The 14,032-nt window shown below is 41.0% G+C and overlaps 1 protein-coding gene across 1 annotated transcript in view; it reads right to left on the bottom strand.

The window, feature by feature from the left end:
- The window catches only part of LOC116329571 (A disintegrin and metalloproteinase with thrombospondin motifs 16), a 51,131-nt gene extending 38,168 nt beyond the window's left edge, over nt 1-12,963 (bottom strand). Inside the window, exons 1-3 of the mRNA XM_031751627.2 lie at nt 12,412-12,963; nt 12,213-12,303; nt 8,826-9,184 (exon numbers count right to left, since the gene is read on the bottom strand). Coding sequence (XP_031607487.1) covers nt 8,826-9,184; nt 12,213-12,303; nt 12,412-12,498 — 537 coding nt within the window. The 5' untranslated portion in view covers nt 12,499-12,963. The remainder of the gene's footprint in view (nt 1-8,825; nt 9,185-12,212; nt 12,304-12,411) is intronic.
- Nucleotides 12,964-14,032: the final 1,069 nt, after the last annotated feature.

The raw sequence follows: 14,032 nt of genomic DNA, 5'->3' as shown, positions 1-14,032 counted from the left end.
AAACTTCTATCAACACAACAGATTCAGACAGTTGGAGATGGTTTCTCCTGCTCTCTTTTTCGCTCTCAGTCTCTCTAAACATGCACCACATTTGCGATGACAGTCAGTTGGCACGTAGTGTTTGTACTTTAACTGCACTTGGCAGTTACAACGATTTCCCTAAAATATGTTTAAATGACTACAGTCGCCACTGCTCTTTTTTTTCTTTTTGTTTCACTGTGAGTGGAGTATGAGGCCCTTCATCCCTGCAGTCAGATGCTGGCTGACAGAAACACAGTGACACAGTTGCAGTGGTGAGGTAGTGAGTGTCTATTAATGTGTCTTTGTGTGTGTATGTGCATATGTCAGTCCTTACACAGTACAAGGTGGAAGTTTGTATGTGAGACAAAACAGTGGGAGAGACAGCTGGAAAATTAGAGATCATAAATGTGGAACTCAAAAGTCTGCATGTGTGGATGTCTGCAGATGTTTCCATATCTCTAAGTAGGGGAATCTCTGGTAGCAATAAGTTAGACTCGCAGGAGCAAATTTCAAACAGTGATGTCTTTCATGCTGACAAGGTCTTCAGAACCAATTTTTTCATCGTCACTCATCAACCTGGGCCGTTTACCCTTCGTACAGGTCAGAGAACTAGCGAAGCAGAGTCTGTGGAAAGTACTGTGTTGAGCTTTGCATGCGAAAACTATGAAGTCGATACAGATGTGTCAGCTATGACCACAATGACCATGCAGTTTACAGCTTTCATCACATACTGTAGTAAAAAAAAGTTATAGTCAGTACTGTGGATTTATGAAGTAATTAGCATGATTGGTTCTACAGCTGTCAGAATGGCTTATTCCTTGGAATATTATCAAATTATGAATATTAACACAGGTAAATGAAAGAATTATATATCCAAATGACCACATGGCTCCTACGGTGTGACATTAATGGTCAAATGGGGTAGGGGGGCAGGCTGCTGGGGTACTTTTCAAATCCTACTATCAAGTTGTATGCTCAAGCCAGAGGAGAGCAGTTGTTATTTACAGATGTCCCATATTCAGATAATGATAATCTCCCACTATACAGTAACTGGTGTTTCACAGGTGAAAGCTACAGACAAACAGCAACACTATATGGACAAAAATGCTTAGTCTTTGAATTCAACAGTTTTAAGTTCAGTTGCCTCGGGTGTAAAAATCAAGCACTTAACCATCTAATCTGCTATGGAAAAAAAAAATGTTTTAGTCTTTGAATTCAACTGTACTATAATAGGATGCCACCATTGCAAAAGTCAGTCTGTGAAACTTCTTCCTTTCTAGATATTCCACAATCAACCATCAAATCTGCTTTTGGAACCACAGCAACAGCCGCAAAGCGCTCGTTTTAAAAGCTCGCTGAAGCGAGCTCAATAACAGTCGCCAACGCTCTGGTGACTCAATAACTGCAACGTTGCAAACCTTCTCTGGCATTAACATCAGGAAAAACATTCCATGCCAGAAAGATGAGGGTGCGTGATCAGTTATTGAGGAAAGAAAGAAGTGAGAAAGAGGCTTACTAAAACGTTACCACCTTCCACCATTGCTTGCCTGCCAACGGTCAAGAAATACCCCAGCCAGGATTGTTGCTTATATCACATGTGACAACCGGTGCGTGATTCCACATGGCACCCGCCCCGGCGCTGTGTAATCACAGACAATTGTCAACAATTGGTTCCAAGTCACGATGAGGCCTCTGACCTGAACTGTGCTGCTGTCAACCATCAAAACTTCACATGCTAAGTATTTATTTTTTCTGTGTGGGTGGTTCAGGGATTGAACACTGGGGCATTAGTGTGGTGATATGGTAAAGCAGCTCTACAGGGGAAAGACTGCCAAGAACATTTAAAAAAAAAAAAAATCCTTTTTCATCATTTTTTTGTCGTGTGTGGTTATTTTTAGTCAACCTATTGCAATGAACAAGACAGTCAAGAAAGGAAACCTATTGACTGAGAGAACATCGACCATAGGATTTAAACCTGCAGCATGTGTACTGACTGTTTAGCTTGCGGTTGTTATAGAAACAGACATCTTTTGATAGCTAATAGCAGTAGTTTAGACAGCGCAGGGCAATCTGGCTGACATTCAGTCTCAAAAAGAACTGTATCTACAGAGAAGATATTTTCAGAGCTGCACTATTTAAATTTGACTTGTTTGCAGCTGTATGCTGCCAACTTTATAAGTCATGTGGTTAGAAAAAAAACTTTAATTTCCACTTTTGTTTACATTTGCCTACAATACTTTGCTATAGCAGCCTTTAGACTACAATACATGGAGCAAACAGTTCAAGAGCAAGTGGTTCGCCATTTCAACCGAAGCCAAAGGCTTTCCACTGGAGACATGTCAGCAAGCATGAACAACAAGATAGCTATGGCCACATTTCAAAGTGACAGTGTTCACTCTTTTACTGCCACTATTGTCTCCTTCTTCCAGCATGAGATGTATCTTACAGTTTGTGTATATTGGCTGGTTTGTCTTTTCAGCATTGATGTAACACAGCGGCTCCCAGATATCTGTCTACACATATACAAAGTGATTTTTGGAGCTGACCATGGTAGCTTACTGCCATGTCATGACATTTCAATATTTTGTCTATGCAACTTCACTTTTTTTCCCCGGTAAAATCATCAATGTTGCTTTACTAGTGTTTTAAATGAGCGCATGAAAAGCTCTTTCAAAAGCATCGAAAAGCCAAGTTAGGGATGAGCAGCTAATATGCTTGTGTCTGGAGCTCCATCATAAAAAGAACCATGAGTCACTCCTCCACATATTATCCTGTCTCCTCTCATCTGCATTTGCTGTCACAACGACTGAAAGGACTGTTTGTCTGGAAGGATAGATCAATGCCTCTAATTGTTTTACAAATGCTGTCAATGTATTTTGTCCTGTGCTTCAGATATCCAATCCAGATGGTGATGCCACAGTATTTAACTGTTGGCTGTGAGTTCCTCTAAAATATGCTGATTTCATTTTAAGTGTTATATTACTGAATACATCAAGTTTCAGTGACAGAAAACTAGACACGCAGAGGTGTTGTACTGCGTGTGCAATGAATTTAAACAAAGCTAAAAGATGTCGTTTCTCAGCTAACAGCCAACAGACAAAAACAGATTATCTTTTTTATGTAGTTTTTAAGTTGAGCACAGACAACATACATGCACTTTCTTTAATTTCATACGTACGTGAGCGTGTGTGTGCAGGCTGCTATGTTAAGAGATTAGGTCACACTGGTCCCTTTCCTAAATAGCCAAAGTCATCGGATTACACAGTATGCAGTATGAAGTGCAAATAGCAGTCATAAAATGCTGAAATACTACTTGGGAGGGCGCAGACAGCTGGACTCTGTGTCAGACTCATCCAGACAAGCAGCAACAAGAAAGGGGGGGAGTAGGCGGGCAAGAAGCAGAAGGAAAACGGAAATGAGGCGGGGAAGCGCTCAGTGCATTACAAGATGCACCTGACTGTAGGCTGTGTATGTTTCTGTCGTTATTTATCTCTACCCCTCCTTGCTGTCCTCAACAAAACTTTGGCATCTCAAACACAAGGCTTCACATTTCCAAACAATCCGTCTTTTGACAGAACAAACTGCCTCAAGAGTTGATGCTGCAATGCTTTATTTGTCATCCAAACTGATTCCACGATGGCTACACTTCCAGCAGCCGAAGGCAAGGATTCAGATTGTGAGCTTCGTGTTGACAGAGTTAACTGAAAAACTGTGAATTGCTCTCTTGTGTCATATTTTAGTTTAATGCTCATTTCTTTACGAATTAGAGATTCCCACTGTATCCAAAATATCCAGCACGGATTACACAAACTGGAGGTCCTCATTACTTAATCTCCGTGGTATGGTGGAGGAAACCATGAGTGATGAAGCCTTGATAAAACTGTTCTCAGATCACTGGGTGCACAGTATCTGCTGAGAAATGGTGATAGCAACCTGCCAAGACCACACTATGTGCTTTTCAAAGCTCCACCAACATCAGTAGACCCATCCCTCATATTCGCTTGGAAATCCCAGAGGTGGAAGAAATGTGCAGCATTCTATTATTACCATGACTGCGTGCCCTGAGGCAAGAAACACACCCATCCTTTTACAAGTGGAAAACACATACCTTCCAAGTGATTTGTAGTGGCAGGACATTAAGAATTTCCCTTTGATACAAAAGGAAGGTGTGCTTTACAAGTCTGAGTAAAATTAGCCAAACTGATACAGATGTAGGTGAAGCACAGGGCTAAAGTACAGATGTGAAAAAAGGACATATGTATAGTATGTAACTGCTTACATACTATACAGTATGTAAGCAGTTACATACTGTAACTGCTTACAAACAAAAAGGGATTCATCCCATCTTTTTCTTTTTTTTAAAAGAGTAAGCAGTTACTTATTAGCAGTTACTTATTAGTGGTTACAAGTTGAAAAAAGGTTATTATGCATACCTTTATGTAATATTCATGGATGCAAATTAGCAGGACATTAAACACCATACAAAAAAGGCTCAATAAGACCAAGTCGTTACTTTGGTAGTACAATGTTGCTGCTATGCTTTATACAGAAATATGTTTGCGAAATGAGTCATAATAACTCAATAATTAAAACTAGCAGGTGATTTTTTTAACTCTTAAAGTCAATATATTTACAGATAAGAATCATGCTAGCAGGGTACAACATTTTTTTAAGTTTTGCCACCATGCTGGTTAGTTCACAATGTCAACTAGCCGCTGTTAGGTAGGCTGGATGATAATAACGATGTTCACCATATTAGTTCGGCATGCTAGCATGCTAAACATCTTGTGTCTGTGTAGGTTTTTAGTCATCCAGGTCGCGGTAGTCATAAAAAAAAAAAACAAAGCTTGAAAGAGAAGGCAATTGGAGTTCTTTAGGTTTGTGAAGATGTTTCACCTCTTATCCAGAATCCTTTTACAGGTCTAAAATGGCTATTTACCCCTAGTAGGGGTATGTCCCCTTTGGAAGTGGTCTTGAGGTCACTGACCTACTATTGATCATGTGAGTCATCTCAAGGTGTGAAAAAAGGCATGGGTCATACCATCACCTGTGGGTTAAGGGTGAAATCCCCGTAAAACCTTGGATGAGACGTAAAATGTCATCACAAACCTAAAGAACTCCACTTGTCTTCTGTTTCAAGATCTCAGGACTAACATCTTTTTCCCCCTTTGTTTGGACCAAAAATTGCACAAGATGCCATATGTAGGCATAGGGATGAAAAAAAAGTTACCAGATTGGAACAATTTCTGCATATCACTCCTCAATACCCTCATACCCATAAAAGCAGGACTAAAGCATATCATGCTGCAGCATAAAGTCGACACAGAGAAGGAACTGTTTTATGATCGGCTGTTCCATATGTGTGTGTGTGCTGGTGTATGAAACCTTTTGGCAGGTGATCAGTGGGATTGGCCTGAAACTTTTATTCCATCAATTCATTGCTTGTAAGTCAGCGATTTTTACGGCCGATCACCCTCCTGTCATCAACTACATGGGCTGCCAGAAGATGAGAGTTGAAAAGGCAAATTATAAATAGGCTTTAACAATGTTACACTCCCTACGAGAAGGATTTTAGGACTTCAAACTTCCAGGGAGGGAGCAACGACCCTTATATTTTTCATCAATGTCACTCCTTTTCACTCTGATCTTTCATTATCCTTCTGTTGGCATCGATCAGCCAGCGTGAGAAACCCTAACCCTGCAGCTTACTCTAAACACAGATGGATGGTGTTAATTTTTTGTTAAAAAAAAAAAAAGAATGACAGCGCAAACAAATGTGTTGAAAGAGTCTAATCTAAGTTGTATCACTGCGCATTTGGGGTCCAGGTGCAGTGCTGCTCCGGTCAATATTTACCTGTTCCTTGCTAAAGCAAACTGGCCAAAGTGCAAGGTCTCCCATATGCTTTCAAGTAGTCCAGTGAACTCTGTTATGACGTTTTGACCAGATGTATGCAACATCTGTAGCACGCACACACACTTACATTAACTGGCTGGACTTGAACACTTGTCCAAGAATTTTGAACCTTATATTAACGTTAAATCAATCTAAACATCTTCATATTAAAAGCCGTTAATGTATCGTATACGTTGACACAACAACGTAACAATGTAAATGGCTTATGTCCCTAGAAGACTGGCACTATGTACAGCCAGTTTAACCCTATAGGTATGTAGGTCTTTAGTGCAAAAACTCATCTTATGTATCAACACTGACTGTGTGACAGTGGTGAAGTTAAATGTTAAAATGTATGCTGAAAAATTCAGCATATATTTTAACACAGTCAGTGTTAATAAAATGCATTCTTCCCTTTTTTTGAAAATCAGTAACCAGCTTGATCTTTTCCCTAGAATCTAAATACCTTTGCCTGCTGATATTGCTTTGCACTTCCCAACTTCACATCAGAAAAAGCCAAATTCCCAATGATGCCCTGACCCAGTCTGTCCTAGCCCGCCTCAGCCGTGAGAACAACATTTACAGTCTCTGCAACCCTGGACCTTTTGGCTGGATCTTTTATTGGGATCTGCTCTGAAATGTAGACACACACACACACAGAAGAAGAGAAGCATCCCTGGAGATGTGCCATTCTCTGCCTGTAGTTTTAGAGGGCAATTCTCAGACACAGCAGTGGTCCCCTACAATGAAATATAAACAGCAAACCAACATGGAATTTATTTTAGCCTAATTAAAAACACTAAAAGCCATGTTTAAGTGAAATGTGGTCAAACTGGTTTTTAGGGGAATTTGCTTTTGGTAAAACTGTGAAAAGAAACAAGTTCAAACAATATTTCTTTTTTTAGATGAAAGCTTATATCCCATTGGCCTGAATGCATTCACTAACGAATGTCAACTGACAAATGAAGCATTCCACAGATGTTGAAGAACAAAATGAGGAACACTTGAGAACTTCTCTTCTTTTTACCAAGCTTTAGCTGTACAACAGAAAAAGAGTAGAATGTATAATGAAATTAAGTGACATAATAGCAAATAAAAAGAAACAATAAGACCAAACAAATCAATAAAATTCTCAACAGAAAGTCTGTTTGAACAAAAAGGTTTGAGTCAACTAAACATAGCTGTAGTGCTAGGCTGTTCCAAAGCCTTGTGCCACAAGTGCCACAGGCTGAAAGACTCTGTCTCCACTAGTCTTCAGTCAAATATGTGAAACAACTAACAAATTCTGAGCCGGAGAACGAAGACTGCAAGCAGCAGTGTATTTTGTAAGAAATAATCTCGAGCCTGGTCATTTAGTGCTCTGTGTGTACGTACGGTAATTTTAAAATCTACTGGCAGCCAGCGTAAAGAACATGCTGACTTCAAAACGAATAAGTGTGTAGGTAAGTTTTTGTATTAATTAAGTCCTTTGTTCTCTAGTCCAGACTGCTAAGAGGGTTAATATAACACTTGGGGTCTTAGCGTGGCGCTACCTCACTTGAGCTTCTTACAGTAATTTCTTCTTTATGTTCATGCAGCACAGGAGGACCACCAAGGTGAGAACTGGAATTTAGCCAGTAAAGCTAAACAGAATGTAAACTAGTCCAGAGGATTTAATCTAAATTGATCCAGTCAGCATTTTTAGCCCAAATTGCATAATAATGACTTTTATGCCTAAAAAAAGATGGACCTATTACACATTAACAAGTAGAAAGAAAAATAAAATTATTTCCAAACACTGCTAGAGCAGATACAGAGTTAGTAATTCTTTCCCACGCTTCACTCTGACCAAACACACAAATACAGCTGATCATTTAAACACCAATAAATCTGCTCAGGTTTGCATGTGGATATCCGCTTACTGTCTGTGTAGCTTTTAGAGTGCTCAGAGTTTAATTTCACCTGGATTGGATTTGCACCCATTTCAATCCTCTTTAAGCAGTGACAGCTCCTCATTTGCAAACGTTACGGCTTTCAAGATGAAAACCGATGCAAAGGTGCTTCTCGTCGTTGAAGGAATATTAAAGATATTTTTATATCCGTGTACTAAACGCCATGTGATGGCCATGTGCTAAACGTAAAGATAAAATACCACCAAAACATTGTCATGGCATATTTGGCTCATGTATTTTTAGAATTTTCCTGGCTTGTAGCAAACATGATGTGAACATGAAGCTTAGCTTTTCCATCCATTAGTTATTCATTAGCCGACTTACAACTAATAATGCATGACACTCTGGAACGAAAACCTCCTGTGTATGTTTTGCCAACTTATTTGGTGGGTTTTTAAGTCAATTTAAGTCAATTTTCTCTGCACACCAGACAGACAATGGACTGACTCAAGAACTGTGTGAAAGACAGCCATACAAGCATACTGAAAGAACTAACTGACGAGAGTCATAATGTTTCATCTAAAAGTACGGCGTCTCACAATGAAAGAATTGCAATTGAATTGAATTTACTGTCTGTCTTTTGTCTTGGGGTGTTAAGTTAGTACATATAAAACTTTGTGTTGAAATCCAAAAAAGGTCAATAACCTCTCTCTTTCTGCCTCCCCAGTTTTGCCATGACAAGAACTCTGACACTCAGTGTTTATAGTATCAGCGGTCCCAGGACGAGCCAAATTTCTTTGGCTCCCAAGCTCGCTTTTTCTTCTCGGTCATTGAGTGCAATTAGAGAACTCACTGCTAAACCTACATGCTGCCAAAACTTAAGCAATATAAAAATGTCCCTGAGATGCACTTATGATGAATTTACCGTGAAGTCTTTTTGACTGATACAGATGCACACGCAACCCTTATCTGACTTATTTACTGACTTTCCTTTCTTCTCTTCTGAACCCATCCTGCAGCCTATCTTTGTTTTGACTCACCATCCCCATGCATGTGGATAGTGCCACAGAGGAGTTGACCCTTGACCTCAGTGACCCTTGGTAAAAGCAGAGGTCATCCTCATGGTAGGGCCTCAGGCTCTTGGTGCCATTCTTTCCCAGGACCTGGATGGTGAAGCCAGGTGCAATCAGGCTTTCCGAGGCGTCCCTCAGCTCCATGTGGAAGTCCTGCCCCAAGCCTCTGAGTCGGAAGTGAACTGTTTCACTGATGCCTTCAGTGGCAGATGAGTCTGCGTCTGGAGCGAGGGATCTGCGCCGCCTTGTGCGCTGGTGGTGGGCAATTTCATGAGAGACGTAAACGCCTTGGTGGTCGACCTCATATGGAGATACAATCTCATATTCTGGATGAGATAAAGGATGATGAAGGAAGAAGAGGTGAAGACGGGGACAGGAAATGTGAAAAGACAAATGAAACACTGAGTGAAAATTGCAATCACAACACCCACAAAAAAGGCAGCCACATGACAGAAACTAAATCTAGTCTTTTAATGTGGACATATTAAATATAAAGACATTTCTTAACTTGAAACTGTGCAACTGAAGGAGTGCTGAGAGGTTTTAAACTGTGATGAGAGAAGACTATATTTTTATAGATAAAAAAATAAATGTTTAGCCTCATGGTAAATCTATACTAATTTGTTGTGTCAACATAATTAATTGTGAATTGCTGCACATTGTGTCAGCTGCTGCCTTGGTTACAACTACAGCTTTTTCCTTTTCTTTGTTAGCTCTCCTCGGCCTGCCTCATTTACTTTTGCTGACGGGGTCAAAAGAGAATTACGAGAAAAGGAAGCTTTCTAGACAATTCCAGGCCTTTTAGTAGAGAGTGAATCATGTTTGACCAAGTGCTTTACTCTATTTCTTTTATATAGCTCAAACTGGATAACAGCAAGTCATAAAGGGAGATGGTGGAATGTCATAGCCCTCATGCTGTAGTCCAGTTAAAGGTCTAATAATACTGTGGTCATCAGAATTAACGGGCTTTCCTCAAAAGGTCAAATCAAAAGTAGCTGACTTTATACTGACTCCTTGCCTTGGTCCAAATTTCTTTTTGAGTGACCATGAACATTGCTTAAGGTCATCTGAGGAGTAAGAATGGCAGAACAGACTAAGGGACATCTTTTATAAGAAATTAACATATTCACTCTTGCATATACTTGAAATATATATAGAAAAGGTGCATGATGGCCAGCCATCTATCCATCCATCCATCCATGCCAGGGTCATGGGGCTGTCATAAGGAAAGAGGCAGGGTACATCCTGGACAGGTCACCAGTCTGTCACAGGGCTAACACACAGAGACAGACAACTATTCACACGGATATTCACAGATATGACCAATTAAGAAAGGCCAATTAAGATTAACCACATGCATACTTTTAGAGAGCAACAGGACGTTGACCTTGGGAGAACCTACACAGACACGAGAAGAACATGCAAACTCCAAACAAACAGAGGACTTTCTTTCTGTGAAGTGACTGCGCTAACCAATGCACCAATCTGCGTTAAATGTGCATGACTGCTCTTATTCTTTTAAAAATTATTTATTTAATTATTCATATTTACCATAACTTTGGTTACTGTCCTGGGAACTTAGTTAAATGGACACTTGATGCTGTCATGTTTTAAGTCACACTTTACAGTTGATGCTTTAAGAGTAATGTGGACGTAAACAGACATAATAGCATCATGGGTGGTTTTGGCACAGTACTGGAATGGCCACTGTAAATGTGTTTAGCCATGCAAAAGTGATACGGTGTCACTTTTTTCAGGTTAAAGTGCACAGAAATAACAGCAACATTGGACAGTCAATAAGAGCCAGGCCCAGTTACTCTACAGGCTGACCTGCTTTAGCAAGGCCTAACAATGAGTATATATAGCACTGAGACAGACAGGTTCTGGCAGTGGGGAAAACATGCAGGGTGGCAGACTGTGTGTCATCGCTGCCCGTGCCAATGCCTGCTTTTTGGTGCATCTTGGTCATTCAGTGTATCTACACACAGCACGACCTGTCCTCAGCAGCGGGTGATTTATTTAAAGCACCTTGATTTACTACGACTGCATAGGTTTTAGCATGGGCGGCCAGGGCAGGAAGCAAAGCCTTGACATGTCACCAGTCTTATCTATCTCAGAGTTACAGGACTGCAAAGAGCAAACACATGCCCCAAGTCTCAAGCATTTTCTATGCGGAAAGCAAAGCTCTTAAGCAAACCCAGAAAATGGTCCTCTCTGTCTTTGCCTCTCTGTCCACATCCCCCGAATGCATAGACACACACTTGCTTCCAGTTAACTGTTTGTCCCACCCTCACACAAAAAACAGCTGCGGTGACCCATGTCTGACAGTATACAAACAAAGAGTCCGCGAGAACAGAGTACACATGCACACACATGCACAGACACACACACACGCACACAGAAAGAGAGAGAGACAAGGCTAAGACAAGATCCTGCAGTTGTTGGTTTGTTGGTTTAGTGGCTCCTGAGTGCCATTAGCACTGATGAAGTCTCTTCAGCCAGTGGGCACCTTGGCTTAAAGATGATAAAGGAATGAAAATATGAATTCTGCATATGAACTCGTTCTAACATATGAATGTTGACACGTTAACAAGGAGAGGTAATTGTTGAAGCGCTGCCTATGACACTAACTCAAAGCACAAGCGAGGGCTTTCCCGTTCCCTTCTGTTTCAGATCATCCGCACATGTGCTCACAGAGAGTTCATTTATGCAGGCATATTTATGCACTTTCATGGTAACAACAACAACAACAAAAGATCTGGTAGAGAACTGCATAGCCAAAGAAGTTGCTGAGTCATCACACCACATGGGGTTAGATCCACAAAAACAAGAACAGATGAAAGCCTCCCTCTTAACTGCTGGCACTAATAATTGACAAAGCAGGCATCACTGCATCCTCAAGGAAGTCTTTGGTCACTCTCCCAGCTAGATTGCTCTGGGAGCCGTTTTTATAGTGTTATTATTTTTTTTGTCACCCCCCTTCTTGTTCCGAGAGTTGACACGTTAATAAATAATTCCTTTCATGTAACGTCAAATAAGTGAAACGACTTTTACAGAATGAAAGAATTCCTTATTTTGCTGTAGACCACAATTTGAGATCCTCTGCAGCATGCACCAACTAGTGACTCCGAGTCAGGGTACAGGTTGCCCCCCAGCGGTGAATGGCGGTAACGCACAACGCAGGTGAGCGCAGTTTGATGCTGCTGACCGCTTTAAGGGTGAACGAGCAAGAAGTATTTATTGTCTTAATTTAGCTGAAAAGCATAAAACAGACCAGCAACCCTCAAAAACATCATTACAGTGGCAAAAAACTTCAACACTTTCCCCCCTCTGTTTTTCCTTTTTAAAGCCTACCTGTGTTTTGAGGTAAATTGAGAGACCGTAGCAGAATAGATGCGCCTTGATCACATTCGGCACTGTCAGCACCAGCATTCAAAAGAACGCTCTGCGCGAGAAGAAGAAGTGCAAATTAACTTGTTTGAGTAATTATGCAGAAAGCACTTGCTTATTTGAGGTCCTGAAAACTTTATGAGCAGCATGCATGCAGACTTACGTTGCCCAGGGTGAGAAACCACAGCAGGTGGAAAAACGACGGTCTCCAGTTTCTGCACGCTGCGCAAGACAAACGCGAGAAATTCATGTCCGTGGATCACTTTTAACACACCTCCCAGCAGTATCGATATCTTAAATAAAACAGTTCAACAGCAGCAGCAGAGGCAGCACTTCTGCTTTAGATGAATGAAGCATCAAAGAGTTTCGCATGCAGGCTTCAGTTTAACCACTTTGGTCTCCATTCATTTCCATGCGGAGTTCCAATCGCGGTAAACTGCTTGAACTCCAGTCCTCTCTCCCGGCAAGTCATTTTCTTTCTTTCCACTCAGACAGCCCTACAATCCTCTCTCTCTCTCTCTGTCTCTCTCTCCCTCATAGCTACGCTCACTCAGCCGCTCTCTCCCCCTCTCTCTCTACCCAGTGACCACCACGGATCCTTTTGACTCCCAACGAAATCATGTGATTGTCTTAAATAGGCCGCATCTCATCTTGGCAATGGCAGACTCCTGTAAAAATCGCACGGAGTCCGAATATGTTTCTCTTGGGAGCCCGACGAGGGAGCTCTGCACACAATACTCTGTGTGAGTGTTTTCTGGGCCGGGTGTAGGGGGGGTTACCCTAAGCAGGCTACAGCCTGTAGCCAATCACATTTGGCACCTGCTTTGAGAGATGTTGCGTGGATATACTTCTCAGCTTACAAGGTCGCTATGATATTTAACAAAAACACAAAAAATGTATGCACTGCAAGGAGACTGCTGAAAAAAAAAAGGTTTTCTTTATGTCCCAGGTCAGGTTCGAATATATGAATCCAGTCATGTGGATCTAGTGGTCCAAACGCGATTCAGAGATTACACCCCGGAGCAGGTAATCAGTAATTTGTGATGGTTTACAGTCTGAAATTTAACCACTGACCCCGTTTAATCCGCTTGCCATTCTCCCATCTCTCCAATATTCCACAGCTGCACTGATAGGCAGCGTGCCAACATTTCTGAACTCCCTGCAGTCATTCATAGAAGTGCTCAGGAGTGTGGGAGCCAAAGCATCGGGAGCACTTGTTTCATATTCCGAAGTATTTTATCATCCTAAAAGAAAAACCAGATGAGATCTCCGCTGTACGGCAGGGGAAATAAATGTGTGGTGTTTACAGAGTGATCCTTTTGGCACCGAGTCAAAAAACATCTGAATCACAATGAAAGTCATTAAAGGTGATCCTCAAGCCAGAAGGTTTATAGAGTCCACAGAGGATGACATGTATTTTTGCATATGGTTTCTAATTTCTACAAAGCAGAAAGATCAGATGGTGGCATATTTTGATGACTTTGTATTTAGAAGCATTTTACTACATATCTCATGGGTCTTCGCAACAGAAACGATGGCATTTAAAAGCTGATATAGATTTGATGTTCAGATGCAGAGCACAATAAATAGAAAGTTTACTTTGGTAAATTCGTAGGAGGAGAAGAACAGAAGCTAACCCAATAGTGAACTCAGCTCTCTATGACACCAGGTCTTGTGGATTTGTTTCCCTCTGGAATGCAAGGTGTTTGATGCATCTTCCAGATGGCCTGTGTCATGTTGCATTAGTGATAGCTATCATGTATGACAGATTAATTTGTTCTGAA

The sequence above is a fragment of the Oreochromis aureus genome, linkage group 11 (genome assembly GCF_013358895.1).
Source record: "Oreochromis aureus strain Israel breed Guangdong linkage group 11, ZZ_aureus, whole genome shotgun sequence".
NCBI lineage: Eukaryota > Metazoa > Chordata > Actinopteri > Cichliformes > Cichlidae > Oreochromis > Oreochromis aureus.
This window is presented reverse-complemented; position numbering and strand designations above follow the sequence as displayed.